At 39.4% G+C, this 25452-nt stretch overlaps 1 protein-coding gene across 1 annotated transcript in view; it reads right to left on the bottom strand.

Moving 5' to 3' along the window:
• Positions 1 to 25452, bottom strand: part of PPP1R12A (protein phosphatase 1 regulatory subunit 12A) — a 204056-nt gene that overhangs the window by 32863 nt on the left and 145741 nt on the right. Inside the window, exons 10-17 of the mRNA XM_067559898.1 lie at positions 24903 to 25118; positions 23794 to 23888; positions 21499 to 21621; positions 10478 to 10645; positions 9857 to 10033; positions 2787 to 2877; positions 376 to 573; positions 15 to 186 (exon numbers count right to left, since the gene is read on the bottom strand). Coding sequence (XP_067415999.1) covers positions 15 to 186; positions 376 to 573; positions 2787 to 2877; positions 9857 to 10033; positions 10478 to 10645; positions 21499 to 21621; positions 23794 to 23888; positions 24903 to 25118 — 1240 coding nt within the window. The remainder of the gene's footprint in view (positions 1 to 14; positions 187 to 375; positions 574 to 2786; positions 2878 to 9856; positions 10034 to 10477; positions 10646 to 21498; positions 21622 to 23793; positions 23889 to 24902; positions 25119 to 25452) is intronic.

Here is a 25452-nt window from a genome sequence, read left to right as displayed (position 1 = left end):
AGAGAGAGTCCTACCTCTCTCATTTTCTTTTGCTCCACTCCTGGAATAAGCAGAAGTTATACCTATAAGGCTGTTTGGTCTGTTTAATGGACTTGAAGTAGAAAGAGAACTAGTGGAGGTGGAAAGCGAAGAGGATGACGAAGTAGTTGAAGCTGTAGTTGAAACTGGTCTGTAGCGATGATAAGGCTGTTCATCAGAAAGAAGTCAATATCAATTTCCAAGATTAAAGGACACAAAAATATGTAAATATCCTATATGTTGGGTAAGACATTTAAGTAAGTAAAGAAAACTTAAGCCTGCTATAATTTTAGTATTGCCACACAAAAATTAAGGTTCATACCAATTAAACCACTTAAAAGAAAGAGTATGAGATACCTCCTCAAGAGTTCTGGAATATCTTTGTCTATAGTCATCTTCTTTAGTTTCTGATTCCTTCTTGTCCTCCTGTTTTTCTTTGTCTTGTTTTTCCTTCTCCTCCTTCTCCTTTTCCTCATTCTCTTGTTCTCTGGTTCGTGTGGGACGACTTCTTCCTATAGTTTTTTCAGCTTCTTGAAGATCAGTAAGTGTAACACCCTGCAGAAAAAAACAGAACCATAAAGCAACATTTCAACTGGAGTCACTTACAGTTTTTACTTTTATGGATGGGAAGTTTATAAATGCCTAAAATAGTTTTAAAAATTTTAATTATGTAGTGTTTTTCCTGCATTTTGCAATTAACAAAACTCACTCTTTCATTCTGTACTCTCAGCATGTGCCTGCTGCACTGCATATCCACAACGGCTGCTTCTGAAATATGATTTTCAATTGGACACTTCTAAATCATGTAGGACCTTTTGAAAATCCCACCCTGGACTTTTCCCCATTGTATTATAAGCACTATTAATATATTAGAAAAGAAGTTTATGAAAATCCAGCAGTATTCATTGTGTTGGGCTGCTGATCAAATCACAGGCTTGAATTTAAGCGGCATTGAGGCTTCAGACATTCCACTGACTACAACTGGAGCTCTAGGTCCTCAGCACATCTGAAAAAAATCATGCCTGCAGTGCCTAATCCTCTTACATTTCCTCAGACCGATTTCTGCTTACCTGAAAAGACCGAAATTCATCTTTAAGAATTTTTATGTTACTTTGAAGATAAAATTACCTGAGCCAGAGTAAGCTGTCTACCATTATGGAAACAGAAAAACATCTCAAGGAAATACCAGGTCTTCTCTTCTTGAGTTTCAGCCAGTGTGACTTACTGAAATTCTGATGATTCCTGTTGTGAGGTGGGACAAGGACTAGCATATGTGAGCTGGACCCACTGGATCCAACATTGGTGGAAACGGTCAACATTTTTCTACAGAAGACATTGTGTCAGTTGTTCTTAAAGAAGCTGTTGTGTGGCCTCTTCTCAAGAAGCCAATTATTGAAAATGGATCGTCTTTCTGTCAACAATCTCTCTCTTTTCCAAGGAAGCCCATGGACAGGCTTGGAGTAGGGCAGCTCTGATAGTTTCTTCAGTTTACAGATTCTCTTGACATTAGTCAATCTGATTGTAGGTTTGGTTTTAGATCAGAAAGTGCTTGATTATTTCTTCCTAATCATGCGTTAAGGTAAAGCGTCCTTGCTGAATTTTTTCAGTTTGTCAGCAGTCCCTAGCAGGGGTGACTGGAGTCACTTTCTGGTGTTTCTATTCTTTTTGAGTGGACTCAGTTAGTAGTTGTAGACAATTGCTCCTTTGCCATGAAGGCATTCATGTGGGGTAACAGAGCTTTCTATTTTGTCTTTCCCCATGTTCATTATGTATACAAGGATACCGGAAGAGTTAGCGAGAGGGTGTGGGCTGCAACATATTCAATATACTGAGGACTCCCAGATCTGTCTCTCTTTCACATTTGGTTTGGCTAGTGCATTGGAACATCTATCCTAGTGGCTAGATGAGTTTAGGGATTAGATGAGTAATAACTGCCTGTCACGCAATCCAGATAAAATGAAGATAACGTTGATGGCTTGGGAGAAATAGCTGAAAGTGATGGCAAAGATTATATCAGTGCCCGAAATCAGAGTGCGCAAAATCAGAGTGTAAAAGAGGTACACAAAACTTTGGAGTGTTCTTAGATCTTGGATTGGTATTGGATGTTCAAAGAGCACTTTCCCCCACATCTACATTTAGACAGACTAGCTTGAATTTTTCTCTTTGAGATATCCACTTCTGTCACCTCAATCAAGGGACCATTTAGAAACTGAAGCAACTATAACATGTCATGCCTGCATCTGAAATACAGTTTCAAGCCTGGAGCACATCGCACTGTGTTTCAGACAATGTAATGGCTACCAGCAAGTGTCCTTTTGGAATTCAAGGTGTTGGTTTTAAAGGTGTAAATAGCTTGGGACCCAATTACCCTTGCATTTCATACTGTTACAGCTGAGATCAATAAACATGTTCAACCTGGAGCGACCTTGCTATATAACAGGAAGGGGCTTTCAGGAAGACATTGTGATGGAAGCTCTGCTTGTTTCCCTCCAGTCCACTAGTCTGGATCCGTTAACCCTTAAGGGCACGCTGGAAGGCACATTTTTCTTCCAAACTTTTTGGGAGGAAGAGGTTTAAAATTTGAGAGGTATTGTTGTTTGTGGTGTGTATTATTTTATCTGCTGGTATGTACTGAGTTTACAGTGGGGAGAACAGTCACTGTATTTGAAGTTTTATTGTGGAAATTATGATGTTATTGGACCAGAGTTTGGCACCAATTTATGTGTTTATAAATGAAAAAGAACAACACAAAACAAAAATAACTGTACCTGTGTGGATCTTCTCGACTGTCTTGCCTGCCTGGATCTAGCTTTTCTTTGGGACTCAGACTCTTCATCCCGAACAGGAGTGAGGTATGATCTAAAGAGTAAAATTAAAATAAAATGTAATAAGCACTAATTTAATACATTAAATGGTTAAAGAAATAAACACTTGAAATGCATTATGATTGAAAACCAATGCATTTACAAGAAAACCCTAAACTAAATTCTACATAATATAACTAGATACATAAATCTGTATTTGAAAATGCAAGAAGTTCAGAACTTGTATTTTGAATAAATCTTAGTATATTTACAGCCAGATAATCTTTAAAGTGTTATACCACCACCAGAATGCACTATTGATCTAGACAATATCTTTACCAGTCAATTTTCTTACAATAAACTCATGTTGCTATTATCTCTCAATGCCACTTTTAAAAGCTCTTTTGGTGCTCTACCAGTCTGCCAAAACAAGGGTGGAGTACCTCAGATATTAAATGTGTAGGTATGTTATGAGTGACTATGAAACTTTAACATGCATTTTATTTGCCTAAAATGTAGAGAATATGGCTATTACAGGAAGATCCTATTATGCTATTTACTGTCTCAGAGTATTAAAAACTCAGAGTAGGTGACTGCTCCGTAAATGCATTTGGAAAACTTTCCAGAAACAAACCATATTTAGCACTGATTAGGTAGCACTGTTAACAAGCAAATCTATTTCATATACAACTTTATTCCCCTACTTTAGTCTACTCTGAATGTATTTATAGGTCAGGAAAATATTGTCACTTTTCAACATTACAGGCTGGGAGTCATTTTATAAAAGCAAAAATCATACAAACATCTAGAACAATGGGCTTCTAAGTACCGTATTTTGTTTTGCTGGACAACATGGCTAAAAACATTAAAACCTAACACTTGGCCTCATGACTAATCAACGTCCCCAAAAATCCCTGACAGTTAAATCTCCCAAGTAGTCTTATAAGACACAAGATCTAAAACTAGCTCTCCTCTAGCTATGGGGGAAAGAGAATAAAGTTTTCTGATTTATTTTCCTAAGAGATTCTGTTTCACATATATATTTGATTGCTCTATCCTAAAGCCATGAAATGAATTTCAGCTTTTGAGGCTTCAGCTTTCTCTGATTCGAAGGGCAAATCATGAGCCCAGTGTACAATGTGTCTGTGTGACAAGGGTCTTATGGGGCCTTTCATGCCCACAAAGAAGGACTGGTCAATCTATGTAGAAGCAGATCCTCAAATCCTAACCCTTCCTTTCCCTTAGCCTGTACACATACAGCCCGCTGCATTACCACCCAAGGAACCCTGCATACAGGGGGGCCTAATTTATGAATGCTCCACTGCTCCTTTACACTAACTCTGATTATGTAAAAGACTTCTACAGCCATCACCAGAGCTTCCAGAGAATATCTTCAATGTATAGGGAGACTTCTTTGCATGTGTACACTATACCAACCCTACGTCGCTTCCAAAAGAAGCCACTGGTGCGGGTGGCTTGCTTGGGTGCTCTGACAACCCTGCTATCCCAGCTGCCTGAATAGCCCATATAATCTGTTGGCAGCTCAGCACTAATTAGCCCAGGCAGCTCAGCACAACTTAGTCCAGCCCTCAAAGATTCTCTAACTTGTGTTAGGAGCTGGCGAAAGCCTCCACAATCACAGCACAGGGGAGGTACCAAAGTGGTACAAAGCCATTTCCTCCCTTCACTCTCTGGATACTCATGCTGAGCTATGTTCTCACACATGGATTGGCTGGGCCTAAGGTTCACATTTCCTGCATCTCCCTCTCCCACAAGCATCTTCCTACCTCCTTTGTGCAGCAGAACAGCATATGTTCAAATTACAAGTGAGGCCTCCTCAGCTGTGGACACAGGATTTGCCAATATTTAATTACCTATAAAACTACAGATTATTCATGAAGATTCTTAATGGAACTGCTGATTTTCTAATAAATCAGTGCTAGAGCTATTAATAATCCGTTCTTTCTTGTGTAATACTGATATTTATTTACGATTAAGTATGTTTTAGAATCTTTAGAGTAACAAAGCTGGAAAAAAAAGATGAAAAGCAGCCAGAAATTAAGGTCTTGAAACAAAGTTCTATTCACAAATTATGTATCCTGCATTCCAAGTCTGAGGACAATAAACTGTGAAGCCTTGAACCATTCTGGGTTCCAGAACTGGCCAATTTATCCATCTTTTACTATAGTGACTTAGATGCTACCCCATTTTCTGATGTTGTGTACAAAATGGTTGATTATGTTTTATTAGCTTTTTTATAAAGAACATATTTGTTAATGATGGAAACATTCCTTTACATTTGGGAGACCACTCGCTAGAAACATCATTACAAATATTTCTTTAGGGAAAATACAGCTCTTTAAGTTAATGAGATGACTATCAATTTGAAAATACTAAAATTATTTAAAATAATTTTTAGAGGATATTCTATCTTTTTTTTTTTTTAAACCCTAATAATTACACAAATTAATACTGGATCATAACACATGTTTTACTTCTACTCTATCAACAGACAGATAAACATGAAAAGACAAATTTGCCCTAATATACACAAACATAGCTGTCTCTACAAGTGCAAAAGTGGCCTCCATCCTGCTATATAACATCTATAAAATACTATCCAGCCTTCTCTCACCATCCATGCAGTATTTTTGGTAGCTCTTCTTTTTTGCTAGATAGCTAGGCCTTGTCTAGATTAAGAAAAAAGGTGTGGTTTTTTTTAAAACTGGGCTAGCTAACATGATTAGAAAGACCACTTACCACCTAGGCTTTGCCTTCATCAGGAAAACCATGCATTTTTAGCACATTAGGTAACAAACGTGTTAAAATCCGAATGTAGACAGGGCAGTTTGTATTTTAACATGTTAGCAGGTAGGGGTTAACTGTAGCGGGGAATCTAGGGTTTACCTTGACCTGGTAATGCATGCTAAAACACAAACTGCCCTGTCTACACTAGGATTTTAGCACACGTTACTTAACATTTTAAAACACATGCCTCCCCTCCATCTTGGCAGTGTACATATTACTTATCACATTTAAAATTGTTGTAGCTGGCCATTCTTTATATAAAATTGTGTTAGCTGGCCATTCTCTATCCTGGGCTTCCCCCTGGTTAGACCAATGAGCTAACAAGATTTTAAAGGGGTTAAACTGCTTCTACATTAGATGCTAAGTAGTGTTTTAAACTGTGGACTGGTTTACACTAGAAAATTAGATCGACCCAGCTACATTGCTCTGGGGTGTGAAAAATCCACCACCTTGAACAACGTAGGTAAGCCAACCTAAGTCTCTGTGTAGTAGTAGGTTGATGGAAGAATCCTAGATACCACCTCTCAGGGAGATGGATTACCTATTCTGACAGAAGAACCCTTCCCATAAGCACATGTAGTGTCTACACTGAAGTGCTAAAGTGGCACAGCTGCAGCCCCATGTTAGCTACCTTAAATTAGTGATGCACCAGTGCTAATATTCAACTGATTACCAACCTCCTGTCAAAGTCTTTTTCAGTCACTACTTCCCAAGACAGAGTCCTCCATTCTATAAGAATGGCCTACATTCTTTATTCCTAGATGTATGACTTTACTGAAATGTATATTGCTTGTCTATACCCAGTTGACCAGGCAATCTGGGCTGCTCTGTATCAGTGACCTATCCTCTTCATTATTTACCATTTCCCCATCTTCGTCTCATCTGCAAACTCTCTCAGTTATGATGTTAGGTTTTTTTCACTGATGAAAATATTAAATAACATTGGACTATGAACAGATTCCTGTGGATTCCATCTAGAAACACACCATTTGATTCCATTTTTACAATTATATTTTGAGACCTAACAGTTAGCTCTGTTTTTAATTAATTTCATGTGTGCCATGTTGATTTTCTTAAATCAAAATGTCATGTGGTTCCAAGTGAAACACCCTACAGAAGTCTAATTGTACTATATCAACTTACGTTTATCAACCAAATTGTCAAAAAAGTGTTATGAAGTTTGACAAGATTTATTTTCTATAAACCCATAACGACTGGCATTAATTATATTACCCTCCTCTAATTCTTTAAGTTCATTAATGAAGTTCCGTATCAGCTGCCCATTATTTTGCCTTGAAGTGATGTCAGGCCTGGCAGGCCTATAATTATACAGATTATTCTGTTCACTCTTTTATAATGCTGTATTAGTACAACATTAGCTTTCTTCTGGTCCTCTGGAATTTCCCCACTGTTCCAAGAGTTACCGAAAGTCAACATTAATAGACCAAAGAACTTGCTGGACAACTCTTTTAAAACACTTGGAAGCAAGTCATCTCTCTTGCTGATTTAAAAATATCTAACTTTGCTATCTGCTGTTTAACATCCTCCTGAGTTACTGTTGGAATGGAAAGTATTTCATCATCATGATATAAATACCTCATCTGGCTTTTTTCTAAATACTGAACAGAAACATCTATTGAACATTTTTTTTACATTATTTATTGACAATTCTACCATCTCCATCGAGTAAAGTACTATTGTTAGGATTGTTTTTGTTCCTAATATAATTAAGTAACTCATTCTTATCCTTAGATTTGTGGGCCACAGATTTCTCCTTGTGTCCTTTTTGCTTTTCTTATCTATTTTCTAAAATTCCTAGTTTCTAATTTATATTAATTTACAATTGCCAATTATCATTGATTTGTTTTGCTTAAATTTTCTCCCAACTGATCTGTCTCATAACTCTTTTTAGCTTTGTGAAATTGTTCTTTTAAGACACCGTGTGTGTGTGTGTGTGTGTGTGTGTGTGTGTGTGTGTGTGTGTGTATTTCTGCTTTGGAATTGAATCTGTTTGCACATCACAAACGTAATCAAAAGACGATCATTCTGCACCTTCATTTATGTCACTTTTAAAGTGATTTAAACTTAATCAGAAAAAGCCACTCTTACACCTGACCAAGAGTGTTCAGATGGGGAGTTATACTGATATTATTATACTAGTGTAATTATACTGGTGTAACTTCCCACATAGACAGACCTCTAGTCTAGACAAAGTCCTACAGTCTGCAATTACTATACTAGTATTTGTTACTGCTATTATACCTATAATGGAAAAGCTTCCATACCACTAGAATCCTTTTTAGAGGCTTATAATTCAGTGTGTAAAGTGTGTGACAGATTAAAACTGTATAAAGATTTCTTTGATAGGGTGCATTTTTGTCCCACTCTTCCCTACTTCCCTCTCAATCTTTTTAAAAACTAGTTACAGATGAACAATTGCACTCCTTCAATTTGCCCCAAAATGGCACTATTTGCTTCGGCACTAAAACGGCTTTGAATGGGCTTACTTTTCAAATAAGATTTTGCAGACATTTTATTTATTAATATGGACTAAGTAACTTCATTTTTTTAAAACATTCAGCCAACTACACACTACACACACAAATGATATTTTTCATTAAAACAGTTTTTCGATTCTCCAAACCTTTAGGCCAGTATATAGTTAAAAAACAAGGAAATTCAGTCCAATTGCAGAAATCTAAGTGCATATTGTGATCTTATGTAATACACGTGCAATACCTAGACATACTAGTGAGAGTGAATGACAGAGTGACAGCCTTAATTCTGAATTTCCTTGCTTTTTTTTCAGTCTGTAACAAACCTTCAGTGGTTACAGTAACAGTTTAAAACTCAAACTCTTTTCATAGAAGCTTTTCTTTGCTGGGAGCAACATTTCCACTCATTTTACATTGTTTGCATTTACTCTTATGAATGTTATGTGACAGCCACTTTGGCTGCAGCAACCATGGTACTTTATGGAAAAGGCACATTCTGAGTAGTGGTTACTACCAAAATGGCTTGTGAGCCACATGATTCTCCCAGACGCCTTCAATGTCAGAGTGGGGGGGAAGACAGATTAAAAATGATCGGAAGTAAGTTTAGAACACAAAATTAGCCTGTCTGCCATGTAGTATCTTCTGGTGTAGTGAACCAAAAGTATCTAAGTTTCTCCTGCCAGTTTCCCACCTGTTGTGCCTGCTAAAAGTCCATTACATTTGTAACTGCATACCTTAATTTCTGAATTTCCCTAGGCCTTTTATTTTCCAAAGAGAAAGTAGTGTATGATTACATATTGAAATAAACACTTAAGGTACTTTTATGCAGCCCGTGGCAGCAAGCTTCCGAGCCCAGGTTGAGAGACTTGGTCTCGCAAGCTCACGCTACCATGCTAAAAATAGAAGTGTAGACATAGAAGCCTGGGCTACAGCTTGGGCTCTGAAACCTAGGGAGGGGAGTGGATTTCAGAGACTGTCTAACACAGCTATTTTCAACAGTACTGCAAGCCCAAGTCTGTTGATCAGGCTGGGAGGCTCGATTTTGTGGTCAGTGTAGACATCCCAAAGAGTGTTTGGTTCCATGTTCTGTATCTGTATGTGATCAGACACACACACTAATAACTGAAATAAATTTGATACAATAGCTTCTTATTTCAGTGTATGGTTATTGAAATACTTCTATATTTAAATTAGTAAGGGTAATTACCTACTACAAAGTGCATTGTACTATTTTAATAACTTCATTTGTCAACCAGCTTCTCCCTTCCTCCTCAATTTAGCAATCTTTCCACAGTGTTACTATAGTTATTTATTTGGGATTGGTTTGTTTGGGTGTTTTTTTTTTTTTGTTTGTTTTTTTTTTTTTTTTGAGGTGAACCATTTAAGAATGAACAGAAATATAAACCTGCAAGTAACCTATACCAAAAATCAACATTATAATTCAAGGGCAAAACAAAATAGAAGTAACATGCAAGAGCATAACTGTCACAATGTTCTCATTTGTTGTAAGGTATTCCATAAGATTCTTTGGAAATTTTTCTCAAGACAGTTTTTGGAAGGTTAATGAAATTTGCAGCACGTTGATAGTTGTTTCAGTACAGTTAGTAAACAGACCAGTATTGCTTCGCTTACTGTACTAGCTGATTTACAACTAACTACTGCACTTTTTTTATAAATAAGAAAATGATCACTTTGTGTAACAGCAGCATTACTTGCAGGACCTGTACACACCTCCGTCTCTCCCTGACCTCTGATGTTGAGGACACAGTGCCAGAAGTAGTTGTAGTCATGGTTGTGGTAGTAGCTGTAGCATTTACAACAGATGGAGCAACAGGAACGGTCACTGCTGTAGGAACATTGTCCTTTTCTTTCTCAGTACTATCCTCAGCCCACAAACGATTTGAGGTACTATAGCATCATAAGCAGCAACACAAAAAAGAGAAAAGGAAACAGCTAAACAATGAAAGCACTTTACTAAACAGCTAATAACATACAAGTTCAGGGATGGATTTTTTTAAAAAACAAACAAACAGAGAAATGTCTCTGCCATGAAATATGAAGCTCATCTGGAGCCATGAATTAGATAAATTCAAAATTCAATAGTTCACACTGTTTGAACTTTGTTTATTATTCTTCACCCTTCTAGCATTCGATTTATTCTTTTACAGACATGCATAGCTGCCACTTTATAGCGAAAGCCATCCACAATTATTTTTGAGCCAAATTGTATATGTTTAAACAAATTTAACAGGGAAATGAAAAAATCCAGAGCCCCTTGACCTACTAAACAAAAAAGCATGCACATACATAAGCACACAGTAGATCTGACACAAAGTGTGTTGATGCCCTTACCTGCTTTGTACACCTGCTGAAGTAGAACCCGTTGTAATCTTTGTAGTAGTGTTGGTGCTGGAAAGCAGGCTTTTCTGAGGACCAGCTGAAGAGGTAACTGTTGGTGCTGATGTAGTACTTGGAACATGAGAACTAATCAAGTCATCTGGTCTTCTACCAAAGGAGCCACTGAGGTTGAGAGATTTATGTAGGATATGTTTATATCATTTATATTTGGACATTAAGATGTCATAAAACTATGATGTGACTAAGTAAAACACAGGACCGCCTCTCTTGCAAACATTTTTTGAGCAAAAGGAGCATTTTCAAATTGGAATTGCATCCCCATTTCCCTTGGCTTAGACCTTCTTTCAGCCTCTGATGCTGTAACCTGGAAGCCAACCTTAATTCTGAACTTTTCTTCGGCTACTCCGGCAAATTTGGAGACTCAGAATATTATCACCTCATACCCTTAACTGTATGTAGTAGTGTTTTAACGGCCTCTGCCGAAGGAAGCCCTCATCCTTCCCTTCACTGCCTCATTCTTCACTCACTCATCTCTGTGGATTCACCATATACACACACTCAGATTCCAGCAACACTCTCAGTTATTCAAATGTGCTGTGGCGTACTGGGAGGGAAATGGGGGGGACCAAGCCACTGGATGCTGGCCTGTGGGGGGGCACCGGGCCAGCCCTTCACCAACCGCAGGAGACGGGGGATGCAGGAGGTTCTGAGGGCGCCCCTCAGTGCCTCCCCCACCCACCTGTCGTGAAGAGCTGGCCTGACGACCCCTCCAGGCAGGTGCCAGGCTATAGGGCTGGAGAGATGGGTAAGTGCAGGGGGTGGGGAGGGCACCGGGCCAGCCCTTCACAGAGCCTCCTGTGTCCCCGCCTTGTGTGTGTCATGAAGGACCGGCCCAGGCCTCCCTCTCCCCAAGGCTGGGGGTGAGGCTGCCAGTCAGAGCCGGCACTGGGCTGCAGTACTGCAGCGGGAGAGGTGGGTGCTGCGTGGTGGGTGAGTGTGGTGGAGCCAAGCCTGTATTTGCACCCCTTCCCCCCTGAAGCCACATGCCCCCCCATGGGTACAGAACCCTGCTCCCTGGGGCAGCTGTGAGAGGGTGGCGCTGGGACTCCTCCTCCTGCCCTATGCGGGGGGGGGGGGGGGGGGGCGAGAGGAGGTTGCTGCATCCTAACTCAAACATTATTCCACTCTATGACCCTATTTCCAACATTCCCCCTAGCATCTCCACTTTTCAAGGTGTAGAGAGAAAAAGGAGGTCAGGAGGAAGAAAAGAACACAAAGGTTCTAACACAATTGGTTCTGTACTCCTCATTCTATATAGCAGAGTTGGAAGCACTGTGATATGCTTCCTCTGTGCCTGAACTTAGCAGCCTCATCGGTTGTACAGACTGTTAAGAGTACTGACTGCAAAGCAGTAGCATGCGTGCTGCCATTTTGAAATCACTGCTCTGGATTTTTTTTATTCTTCTACTGCTGTTAAATTTGCTTTAAAATGACATAGGTTTCTTTGTATGATAAAAGAACATTAAAATTGTACATTAAGAACCGAGGAATTATCAATTTAAGGTTGTATGCAGAATCTTAACTCTACTCCTTGTACAGATGGAGTACAATACAGTCTTCAGCTGCATGATCCCATGCTATTTCTTAAGCAATAGCAACGTAGGTGTCACATTCTGATTTGTTTACTGACCCCTTTGGGCTGCATGAATTACACAGAAGGGGCCAGAAAGCAGCCAGAAATGCCCAGCTCAGAATTCTGCTAGTGTGGGGAATTGTAAACGTTCTTGGGTCAGTGATCATGTCTTATTTGTTCTTTAAAGAGTTTACTACACTTTAGGCACTGGATAGATGAATAAATACTATTACTCATTGTATATAGTTAGCCATTTAAAAACATACTACAGATAAACTGAAATAGTGAAAATACTGAAAATTTGCTGGTATATATTTAATAGGCCACCTAAGTCTGGAATTAAATCAGATTCAGAGTTAGCGGTCTTATCCCCTGAATTGCATCTAAGGATGGTTGAGCTGTGACATTAATAAAATATAGCTAAAAGAGATGACAACTAAACATTTCAGTATTCAGTGATATATTAGGCTGTGGGTAACATTTATAAGAGTGCCTAAAGCTTAAGTTTGGTTTTCAAAAGTGAGTTAGGGTATGTCAACACTGCAGAGTGAAGTCGATTTACTTTAGATTGACTTTCAACTACCGAACTGTAGAAGTCACAGGAGTGTAAACACACCACACTCCTCTGCGTAGGACTCTTGCATCCCCACTCACCATGCTTGGATTGACGTTCAAAACAGTGCACTGTGGGTAGCTATCCCACAGTGCAACTAGCCACAGAGGTTTTTGGGAAGCTGCTTGTCCTCTCATGATGCAACGTGTTTCCTCCCCCTCTCTTCTTGTCCCAAACAAACTGCAAATGCTTTTTCGTGCCATTTTTCTAAGTCGTGTGCACGCCACTGCTGGAGAAGCATGGAGCCTGCTCAGCTCTGCACTATCATGGTGAGCATCACAAATACCTTCCGGCTTATCATGCAGTATTTTCAAAGGAAAGACAGCAGCTGCAGCACGGAAATTAGCAACGTTACGGAGGCAGCCCTGCTACCAGCCATAGAGTGAAACAATTCCTGTTTGCTGCAAGCTGTCACACATCATCTTCAGTCCGTGGAGTGCTGGTTCTGGTGCCCGGGAAACAAGCACAGACTGGTGGGATCGCATTGTTATGAAGGTCTAGGATGATAAGCAGTGGCTACAGAACTTTCCTATGTGAAAGGCCACTTTCTTTGAACTTTAGGGAGAGCTGTCCCCAGCCCTGAAGCATGTGAATACTCGCTTGAGACCAGCTCTGACAGTGGAGAAGCAAGTGGCCTTTGTTCTGTGGAAGCTGGCAACCCCAGACTGCAACCAGTCAGGTGGGAATCAATTCAGAGTTGGTAAATCCACCGTTGGAGCTGCTCTGATGCAAACGTGCAGGGCCATTAATAGATTTCTGCTAGGAAGGATAGTGATTTTGGGAAACAGGACAGGTTTACCACAATGGGGTTCCCAAACTGTGGGGGGCAATAGGTGGCACACATATCCCTATCCTAGCACCTGATCACCTTGCCACAGAGTACATAAACTGGAAGAGATACTTCTCATTGGTGTTGCAGGCCCTTGTGGATCACAAGGACGTTTCACCAACATCAATGTGGGGTGGTCAGGAAAGGTGCATGACGCATGCCTTTTTAGGAATTCTGGCCTGTTCAATAAGATGCAGGTGGGCACTTTCTTCCCTGACTAAAAAATAAATATTGGGGATATTGAAATGCCAATAGTGATCCTGGGGGATCCTGCCTACCCCTTGCTCCCTTGGCTAGGCACCAGGCACCTGGACAGTGAGAAGGAGCATTTCAATAACAGGCTCAGCAAGTGCAGAATGGTGGTGAAATGTGCATTCGGGCATTTAAAGGCCAGATGGAGATGTCTACTCATTATGCTTGACATCAGCGAAAAGAACATCCCATCAGTTATATCTGCATGCTGTATGATCCATAACTTGTATGAAACAAAGGGTGAAAAATTCCCCCAGGGCTGAGCCGTGAAGGCTGATAGGCTGGCCGCAAATTTTGAGCAGCCGATTCCAGTGCTATGCTCAGAGGCAACCATGGAACGCTTTCGCCTATAGGAAGCATTGAAAAAATGGTTTTGCAATGAACCACAGTAATGTATGTCTCTCCTGTGCCTTCCTCTTTCCCATCCCCCACCCTCCCACCAGCAGCCCCCTCCCCTTCTTTCCCCACCCAAGCTATGAATGAATAAAGGGAGATATTTTTTAAAGCTGCAAAGTTTTATTTGTACCCGTTTCAATGGGGAGAAAGGAGGATAATCTAACATTGCGAAGTGTCACTGTGAAAGCAACTGTGGTTGCGGGCAGTTCTTAAAGGGGCCATCGCGTCTTTCTGCTCGCCTCCACTGGTGTAGAGCACAGCACATACTGCACCCTGCTCAGTCTCTTCCTAAAGCGCTTGGGAGTGGGGACTGATAAAGTGCTAGGCTGTGGAGCATTTTGGAAGGGCTGCAGAGGGAGTCTGTCCTGCCGCTGCTCTTCCTGGAGCTCTACCAGATGCCTCAGCATGTCAGACTGATCCCTCATAATACGCAGCATCTCCTGTTGCATATCACGCTCCTGCGCTGATCCTTCTGTGTTCTATGTCCATGTCTAGTTTTTCAGACAAGAACATCCTCCAGGCTCTGTGTCAGCAGCCACGGAGGCATTAGTTCACTAATCATAAAATCATAGAGTTGGAAGGGACCTCAGGAGGTCATCTAGTCCAACCCCCTGCTCAAAGCAGGACTAAAATGCTATCCCGCGGGTTTTTTTCTGCTTTCTAATCTGGGAAAGTCTTTCAGCAGGAGTTCTGCAACATCGGCCAAAAGCCGAAATGTCAACTAAGAAAAAGGTTGCCATTGTTAGCTAACCCAAAGTATTAAAAAAATGTTACAATGTAAAAAGAACTCCCCTTCATGTTCACAAGGTTAAGCCAGACGCACATTCCAAGCTGTACGTAGTGGATGGGTCGGAACGGCATTCCAGACATGGTAAGTAAGGGACCCTTGCATGCATTATAGAGAGGTTTCATTAGCACTAAAATTCACAATCCACACTTGAGCAAGGAGAGGGATCACTGGGCTCCCCTGTAATATTCCAAGAACCGGTTTGGGAGGAGGTGGGCAAAACAGATTAGAGAATGCTGCGGGTGAAGGGTAGCAGCAGAAAACATAGGGCAACCAGTGTCCTGACCTGTAACGCTCATAGCAACAAAACCAGAACTAGAAATTGTCTTGAGGCGGTGCATAGGGACATCGGCCATGGCAGAGGAATAACACGGAGTGACTGTATTGGTTGGGTATTTTAAACTTGTGCCATCTTCCCCAGGTGACCATGTGTGATATCAGTCTCCTGAGGGTAACGCAGGTGGAAAGGGAAGATTTGCTCCAAGCATTGGGGTACAGGCCTGGCCCTTATGCTGCTATGCGGTGTTCTGTGATGATGCCGTCTCATTTAATAGCAGGGTGGAAGAAATAAGGCTGCCTTCCCCAGAAACCTTCTGCAAAGCATTACAGATTACCTACATGAAAGTTTCCCTGATATGGCCACAGAGGGTTCTTGGAGCATACCTCTGCACATAAATAGTCTGTTCCAGGAGTAACTCTCCACTGAAATTTGGCAACACCCAGGAAGCACATTCCCTCAAAAACACAAACTCCTTTTAAGAAGCTGGACTGGGGACATGACTGCAAAAATGAGATTTGCCAAGCACACGCACCAGATGTGCCTTCCCCAGCATCTCAATCAGTCCCGCTGTACTGTGTGTGGCAGGGCTGCTCTGGGGTAACGAACAGGTCCTGGCTCTCAGGGACAATGGATACCCCATTCTCCTGCACCCTGCTCTCCTTATCCTCCTTGTTCACAGAGTCCTCCCTCATTCGTTCTGGACTGAGATTCTACGGAGGTATTGACACTGAGTGGTGGCACAGTGGTGGGGTCACTGCCGAAAATCGCATGCAACTCCTCATAAAAGCGGATGTTTTGGGTGAGGAGCCAGAACAGCTGTTAATTTCCCTAGCTTTCTGATAAGCCTGCCTCAGCTCTTTGATCTTAAGGTGGCATTGCTGAATGCCTCTGTTGTGTCCCTTCTCCAACATGCTGTGAGATATCTTCTCGTAGATATTTACATTTCTTTTACTAGCTCGGAGCTGAGCCAGAACAGACTCTTCGCCCCACAGATCAATGAGATCCAAGACCTCTGGATGACTCCATGCTGGAGCGCATTTGGGCCATGCAGTCGCCACGAGCAGTTCAGCTACAAAGCACTCTCTTTGCTGTCGAAACTGGAAATGGTCATTCAAAATTTCCTGGGACTGAGAAAAGGAGCTATTTCTGTTTACGTGGCCATGTTACAGAAGAGCACCAATGTCAAGAGCAGTCACAACAAGACATTATGGGAAACCTCCCGGAGGCCAATGGCGTCAATTTACGTTGTGCTCTGCCTACACTGACGCAAATGCGACCCATGGAATTCGACTTCAGTGTTATGCCACTTGCGGAGGTGGATTTATTTGGTCAACTTTTACCATGATTTAGGTTGGCGGAACTTATGTGTCAATGGAGACGCATACTTTAGGGGGTTGACGTAAGTGGCGTTACGTCGACCTCCATTGCCAATGCAGACCAGGCCTTAGGCTCTTTGGAGCCTACGCCTCACTGAAAGTCAGAGTGGATAAAAATCAATGTTTTTTTTTTTATTTAAATAGGATTTTTTTTTTATTTAAATCAGATTTGATTTTTTTTTAAATCAATAAAATATTAACCTTCTCTCATTTAAAAAATAACAGTTACAATTAAATCTCATCACAAACATGATAAACCTATACTTACAGTCTCATAAAAATGAATTAATGGCTCTAGTCTGTCCAGTCTAACTAACTACCAGCTCTTGCTTCTTGAAAGTTCTGGGTTTTCAGTTTCTGTTACTCAGCAGACTAAAGTCATACGTGCAAAGAAAGACAAGTTGGATAGGATTGTTGTTGTTCTGTGCTTATGTGGTGGTGGAACTGGGCCAAACAAGACAGAAGGGTTAGTTAAGACACTGTCTTAAAGACAGAGACACAAAGGACGGAGGCAGAGTAGAAAGGAACAGTGGAATGGACTGGAAAGAAAAAGGGAAGACATTATTCAGTACACACACAGCTTTCTATATTCCCCCATACTTTTGCCACAGAAAAACTGTCATGGCTTCTGAGTGCAAGAGAGACCCTATCTGGGAATATCTTGAAGAAATTCCTTCCCTGGGCAAAAAAAGAAAACATGTCAAGTGTAAGCAGTGAAAGAAGGAGATGCAGGGCCTACTTGCAAGATGAAACATCATAATGAAAACTGTTTATTGGGAGAAAATGATGTGGATGAAGATGTGGATATGTCTGAAGAACAATGTGAATCAACTGGTTAGTAACTTAAATAATTCACTTTGCAATGTATCATTCTTCAAGACTCTCTCTCTATGCCTTTTAGTATAAGTGTGATTTAACAAGTAAATTCCCAAGTTGCTTGCTATGTTGGATATTGCTAGAAAAAAAAGTTTAGCTTGGTTAATTCTTTTGGCTTGTTTAATTAGTTAACTAGGTTTAGAATCTATCACCCAAGTATACGGTACAGAAAGCTGAAGTAAGAGAAATCTAGAGTTTCTATTTGCCACTGGGTGTCATTGTCTTCTTTTATATTACATAATACATGCCCCTTATTTTGGAACATCATGGCCACATACCATAATGGTGATGCTATACGTCTATTCCCTATTTTACTTCAGCATAAAGCCGCTTTCCCAAGGGAACCCCATCCTATACTTGTTTTCTCTAAAACCAGAAGTGCCAGTGAGTTCTATGGGGCTTACTCCAAAATTAAGTGCACTCTAAGTGAAGTCACTATTAGCTTTTTTGGTAATTTGGAATCGGATCTGCATCTTTGCTGAAAAAAATGTAAATGATTAACTGAATAATAGAGTGAGAAGAACGACTATTCAAAATTGTTTTTGAATTTTGTTTCAGGATTCCATTTAAGGACAAGAGACTTTGACTGTGACTGTCTACCTGCAATAACTTCACAGTCATCGGTTGGCACTTTTAGCAGCAGTGCTGCAACTAAACGTATTTCAGATAAAGTATCAGCAGCAAGCAAAAGATTTCAATTATCCAGTAAAACCACCACCATGGATGGCTTTGTAGTATGGACCAGCAAATACCAACAAGACACCATAGATGAAAAGATTGCTCACATCATTTATGCCACAAATTCTCCTTTTCGCATTGTTAACAATAAACACTTCATTGACATGGTTGAGTCCTTACGACCAGATAACACTCCACCTGGTAGAGTAGACATTAGTGGAAGATTGCTAGACACAGTGTATGAGAAGGAACTTGAACAGCATGCAAGAAATACTGAGGGGAAATTTGCCAGTTTAAGCCTTGATGAGTGAAGCAATGTACATAATGATCCAGTAATATGTGACAGTGTGACAACAGAAGAGGGAGTTGCATATCTTTCAGAAACAATAGATACATTGGGAAATGCCCACACGACTGAACATTTTAAAAAAGTGGCAGTGAAAGCTGTAATAAACTGTGAACAAAAATTCAACAGTCACATGCGCAATTTTGTCACAGACAATGCTGCAAATGTGGCAAAGATGAGAAGATACTTAGAAGAAGAAACTGAAGGATGCTCCTTAACAACATATGGCTGCAGTGCCCATTTAATGCATCTTTTAGTCAAAGACTTAAGTATGTCTTCTCCAGGAATAAAAGAAAACATTGTTGAAGTCGCAAAATACTTCCGTAACAACCATTTTGCTTCAGCTTCACTGAAGAGAGCAGGAGGATCCAAACTAATTCATCCTCAAGATATTTGATGGAATTCTGTTGTTGATTGTTTTGAACAATTTATTAAAAACTGGCCTATTCTCGTAACACTTTGTGAAGAAAACTGATAAAATAGATGGAAGTATCTCATCCAAAGTATCTAACATTGGATTAAAGAGGAATGTAGAGGATATGCTCAGTATACTGAAGCCAATATCCATAGCCTTAAACAAACTACAGAGAAATTGTTGCTACAATGCTGATGCTGTCAAAATTTGGAAGGCACTTCAAGAGCATTGAAGGAAGAAATACCTCACCAGAAAGTTAAACTGCAGGCAATAAAGAAGTGAATGGATCAAGCACTAACTCCACCTCATTTTCTTGTGAACATTCTCAACCCCAGATATAAAGGTAGATACCTAGCTTCTGAAGATGATGCTGCTGCCATGGCATAGGCATCTCAAAAATCACTCCTCAGTTATGCCAGTCATAATAAATTTCAGGGCTGGAGCGCAACCATTTAAACAGCACATGTTTACTGATGATGTTCTGAACAAAGTCACTCCCCTGAATTGGTGGGAAATCATTAGCCAGGCACCTTGAAACAGAGTTCCTTCAGTTGCTAAGCCAACTTTTCACAGCAGTAGCTTCCTCTGAAGGCAGAGAAAGAATATTTTCATCATTTGGTATATTATTCACTCAAAGCTAAGAAATCGACTGGGAGTTGAAAAAGCAGGAAAACTCGTATTTCTGTTTCAGTCTATGAATAAAAATGACAGTGGGAGTGGGAAGATAAGAGCTAGTTGTAGAAGTTTTAAGGACAGCGTACATTTAGTGTTGTGATAACTTGTCTGTTAGGGTTAATAAAATGTGGAACATTTATGTAACATTTAAGATTTAGTTTAATAAAATATAAGTGCTATTGTGTTTCTGTGTGTGATTTAGTTCTTAACATTCCTAATGTACTGCTGCTGCCTCTGCAGCTTGACACAGGCAATAAGTATTATGTGCTCTTTCCTAAATTAATAAAAACCAAGTTACCTAAAAAATTACACAAAGTATACACTCCTAGATGTTGTAAAATGCTGTAGAGTTGTAAATTAACATGTTTTAGTGATCAGATTTGCACCATTGTTTAAGAAATATGTGAAGAAGTATCAGTGGGAAACTTGATTTAAATCCATGATTTTCTCTTGGTGATTTAAATCAATCCACCCTGACAATGGTACCCAAACCATTTCTTAAAACAGAATTTAGATGCTTTTGAAAATGTTATCCTATGACAATAAAAATAGTGTAAGCAAAAAAGAATGAAAAGCTATTAGAAAGTGCTACGTGACTAGGTAAGATCCAGAAAAAACTGATTGACTGCACTTGAGAAATAGTATGTGATTAAAAACTATATAATAATGCATAAGCACAAAGGTTGCTCCTGCAACCCTAACTTTGATATTTCACAACTGCGAAGACTGTGCAACCTTTGTCTTTAAATTTTTTTAAATGGAACTTTAGGTTTTTCTTCTTTTCTTTTAAAAAAAAAACAACACATGAAAGATATACTCTATTATATGGAACACTTAAGTTACACACCATTGGAACCACTGATCTGCATCTCAGTGACAAAGAAAAAGGTTCTGAAGGTGTATGCATCATCCGCATTTGCACATTTCAGTGTGCAGTTAGTTATCCATACATCCACAAGTAGCACAACATTTTTTAATCTATGCAATCTACATGCTTACGGGCCAATCATACAAACACTTACCTATGAGAGTAACTTTACATGGAAATCAATGGAATTACTCAACTGAGTAAAGTTATTCATGTGCATGTTTGCCGAATTCGGCCCTCTGTGAGAAAACTGTGCAACGTGTACTGTGCATGTGTGGAGAGTTCTTTTCAACAGAGTCAAGTCTCATTTATATCAAGAACCCGCCCCCCTTTTTTTTAATCACATGTAGGCATGTTTATATTCTATGAAGGCTGTAGCCATGACTAATTTGAAAATAGTTCTATTCCTAGGAATATCAGCACAAGAACTTTGTCCAAAAAGTCACAATTTAAAAAAAAAAAAAAAAAAAAATTTTTTTTTACACCACCAAATTTTCTCAAACTTAGAAGAGGCTGAACCATTTTTATTCAAACATTTAAAAAACAGTCACTTAGTATTTGGATACCTATTGACCAAACCTCCTAATTTCAGATACCAAATAAAGACTGAAAAACAGGATGGCAGAATGGAAATATTTATGCTACTTTAATTACCATACATGCGCCACTCTAAGCAGGTTTGTAAAATCATATTTAGAAAAAATAATGGACTGCTTGTGAAACAAGTAATTGGGCTTTTTTGGTTTTTTTGGAAGAATGAACTTGTGGCCCAAGGATTTTAATTTTTCTTCCTTTGAAAGTCTCTCTTAGCATTACTTTGAAATTAATATCTGTTTTATGATAAAAAGAATGACATTATAGTGGCAATGTTTAACTGAAAACTGTCCTTGTAGTGTAAAAATGCAAAAATCATTTAATTGTTTTTCTTAAACACAAGCTAACAATTTGTTCACTTATTTTGCTGAAAGCAATACACAGCTCACAGTCTTACCTTTTTTGATAACTTGCGTTTACTGATGCAGGTCCTTCATTCAAGCTATTTTTCTTGACATCTTCCTCCCATTTTCTTCTTGTATAAGAACCACTACTACGTATTGAGCTAGCAGAGGAGTCCCTGTATAAAGAATTGTATTTTTGCAAGGCATATATTAGAGATAATTTTGTTTGTTTCTTTAAGGGGGGGTACAGATGGGAGAGGAAAAAAGAAGATTAGGACTTGAGAACATACGCATACCTGTGCAGACATCAATAAAGCTAACTTTTAGTTAGAAAACTCCAAAGCTCCTATAGACAAATTACTATATCTAGTCATGTTAATAACTGGTGGATGAAAGGAAGCCGTGGAAGAGAAGGCAAACCATAAATATCAAATTAATAGCCAGCTTTTACATGTTGCCATCACTGGCTTTGTTTTCTCATGACAGGGCAAGAGGGTCTCACAACACTACTGGAACACCCCAATGCAGTCAAGGGAAAACTACTTACCTATAATTTTGCTTCTTTGAAGCTAGTTTCACAGGATTTCTCTCTCTTGGAGTCTCCCCTAGTTCAAAAGCTGTTTTGCCCTTTGAGCCACTGGTAATGTGGGCTGGTGGGCAATATGGCCTACAATGTCCACCATCCAGTGGTCTGCCATGCGGCATTAGCTATCACAACCTATGTCCATAGGAATTTGCAGCCAGATCTTGCAGTGCACAGGAAGCAAAAGATCCCCCATTACAAGCTAATTAGAAACTTTACCATGAAAACTGATAAACAAATACAACTTTTTAAACACAAAAACAAATTGAAGCATTGAAGGGAAGTCCAGGGGGGAAAAAAAGGTCTACCTCATAGACAAAGCAGGAGGGTAGGAAAAAACCCCTGTAAAGTTATATCCAGGGCGCCATGTATTCCTTTATACCACAACTTTACCCCTTGCTGCAGAACTGTAAGTCCAGTAAGAGTTTTTCAGCCAGTGCCTAGCTCGATGGAAATTCTACAACTCCCACGGCCACATATAAAGTGACATCACACAAGTACATGACTCACACAGTTATGTTGCCACAAGTCATCCTTGCAAAATATATTTGCTCCTACAAAATAAAGAAAGCCTACCACACACCACAAATTTTATATAGGTAGAAAAAGGTTAGAAGCAACCTAAAATGGTAACAGTACATCTAATTCAAGCAGAAGAGAAAGGATTCACTTGTAACAGCAACGTAAACATGTAGAAAATGTTTATTGTTGTAAATGAAGGGCCATAATTAGCTACTACTACCAGCTTAGTACATGAAAACATTTAGCTACCTACTAAAATATTTTTGAGGCATGACACCATTAAAGACAATGCCTACATGATGAACTTTAAGGTTTTTCAGTGAGGAAAAAAACTAATAGTAAATTTACTGGGCAAATCTGAAACTTTTCCCCACAAAACCAGACTTACACTATAATTTAAAGGTAACACAGGACTGTTTCAAACAGCACTATGTTAAAGTCCACTAGAGAACCTTTAGTGCACACCAGCAGGTACTACACGGACCAATTAATATGCAACATGTTAGTGCACTTTAGAAATCACACACCCCGAAAGCACACAATACCCAACCATGTAGAAAAGGACCCATGTAACTTCACACAAAAAAACCAGAACACCATTTTCCAAAAAACTGATGCTATTTATCGTAAAGAGAATAGCAGAATATCTACACCAGCAGAATCAGTAACCATATTTCAGCAGCTGTCAGTAACGCAGCAACTAAAGCATGTTAAGCTGCCAGTGTGGACAGGGATCAGCCAGTTTTACTACGTCATGAAAACCTACTGTAAAAGTGGTGGTTAAAAATACACACCTAAGCCTCATCTACAACAACAAATTACATAATTCTTTACAGCAGTGTAGTGACATTGTGTTAGTTGCTGAAATACAGATATTAATTTTGCTTGAGTAGACAAGACTTAGGAATTACAACCATTTAAGTGCTTTCCCCACATATGCCTGCCCACTGTTTCTGTAAGAAGGCAACATATTGCAATTTGCCAATATTCTGTTCTGAGGCAACAAGACAGCAGTTGTCTTGTGACTGCAATATATGGCCTGGTTATAAGAATCCAAGTGACAGAAATAGTTTGGATTGAAGAAGGGACACTGTAGTACACATGTGCACCATCCAAAATAGTTTTTACCATTAGTTTCAGCTAAACTTTTATTTTGGAGGTCCAGGGATTAATTTCCAAGAAATTGTGATGTCAAATAATTGTGTGGATAGTTAAAAAACAAGTTTATAGCTTCAAGAGTTACCTGTTTTCTTTCTCATCAATATCAGAAGTACTGGCTAGTCGTCTTGGTATTGTAGGTGCAACATATGCAAGTCTAGTTGCTTTATTATCTTTCTCCTGTAAGTCAGAAACATTTTTAGTAGTCAAGAATAGCTCTGTATGTTAGTTGTAAGTTATATTAAAAACTATTCAGCAGTCCCTAATTGCACAGCTATCAAAGTTGCAAAATTATCTTTATGCCAATTCCATCTTGATTTATTCCAGGCTAAACTGCACAATTAGTGTCAGGCAGAAGTTATGGATAACAAGCATCATACTGGAAACAGCAAACTGTTCAAAGGACCAAACTGTCTTAATTTGCTGTCCTTTCGCTTTTCTGTTAATACATCTCCAAAGGTTGGGTTTAAAATAACAGTCAACTATAACTACCATTTAAAGTGGTTTAGTATTTTCCTAAAATCTGCAAATATATTTAATCAAGACGATGTGCATAAAGACATTAGAACTTGAAAAAAGAAATTACTTTACTTTGTAAGAACAAGCAAAACTAGAAAGTTACTTTTGCTCAAATACCTATGCCAAATTAGTAACACAGCTAGTCTAACTAATTAATGCTTAATTAAATAGGATAAAGTATTAATCCTCATCCCCACAACATGTGAATGAAGGGGTAATAAGAAGCCTTCTTCCAGCCTCACCCCTGCCACTCCAGACCAAGAGACAGAAACTATCACAATCCTTGCACTCCCTTAACTGCACAAGACTTTGCACTACTAGTGGTGCAAGTCTTCCCAAAGGTGGCAAGGTCCTGCACATACACTCTTCCACCAGCTAATGAAGCTGTTCTGTATGGATGGAGAGGCCTGTTACACTTTTCAAAAGGTGGCAAAACACCTGCACTCCTTCTGTGGTAGCTCTACAGCCTACCCACAGCAACAACTTAATGCCACAATTTCGCATCTAACTTTTAGTAAAACTTAGTAAGAGCGTTGTAAACCCCACTGCAAGATAGTTATCTATATGATGCAGTACGAATACATATTACATTCAATACATATCATAAGATATATTTATACTAAATTAAGTGACCAGAACTTTGAAGTGTTGTTTTAATATTTTGAAAATGCTTACCTTTTCTTTGTTGTCTAATGAAGAAGAAAGTCTGGGACTTGAAGCTGAACGCATAACACCTGTAGAGTCCTTTTCTTTCTGAGCTTCTTTGGAAGCTGTAATCTCTGCAAGTGCCCCATAGCTGCCAGTCTTACGAAGACCTAACCTCCAAGAGGCAGGAGATTCATCTTTTCTCTCTTCCTCTTTGGGAGAAACCTTGGTTGTTGAAGTTGGTAACTGTAAACAAAGACACCATCAAGTTAAAGGCCATTAACTCACACTAACTCTGGTATTTCATGCTTCTTAGGGATATTTCAAAATGCTTAGCTATTTTCAAGTTATCATACTGGATTTTTTTTTTTTGGTAGGGGATGGGCAACCTGTACACATTCATTTCCTGGGTAGGTTAATGACATAAGAAACAAACGTCTGGTAAAGGAAACATCTTTTCTAAAAGTTAGCTTGAAAAACCCACACAGTTCATAATACACACTGTGATAAAAAAAGAAATGCAAACAAAAATTTACACACAATTGAAAACCATGCAACTCTGGAACCAACATTTTGATTA

Source organism: Emydura macquarii, unplaced genomic scaffold, assembly GCF_026122565.2.
Source record: "Emydura macquarii macquarii isolate MOO-44397 ecotype Brisbane River unplaced genomic scaffold, CSIRO-AGI_Emac_v2 contig_2205, whole genome shotgun sequence".
Lineage (NCBI taxonomy): Eukaryota > Metazoa > Chordata > Testudines > Chelidae > Emydura > Emydura macquarii.
Note: the sequence above shows the minus strand (reverse complement) of the source record. Positions and strands in the feature narration are given on the sequence as shown.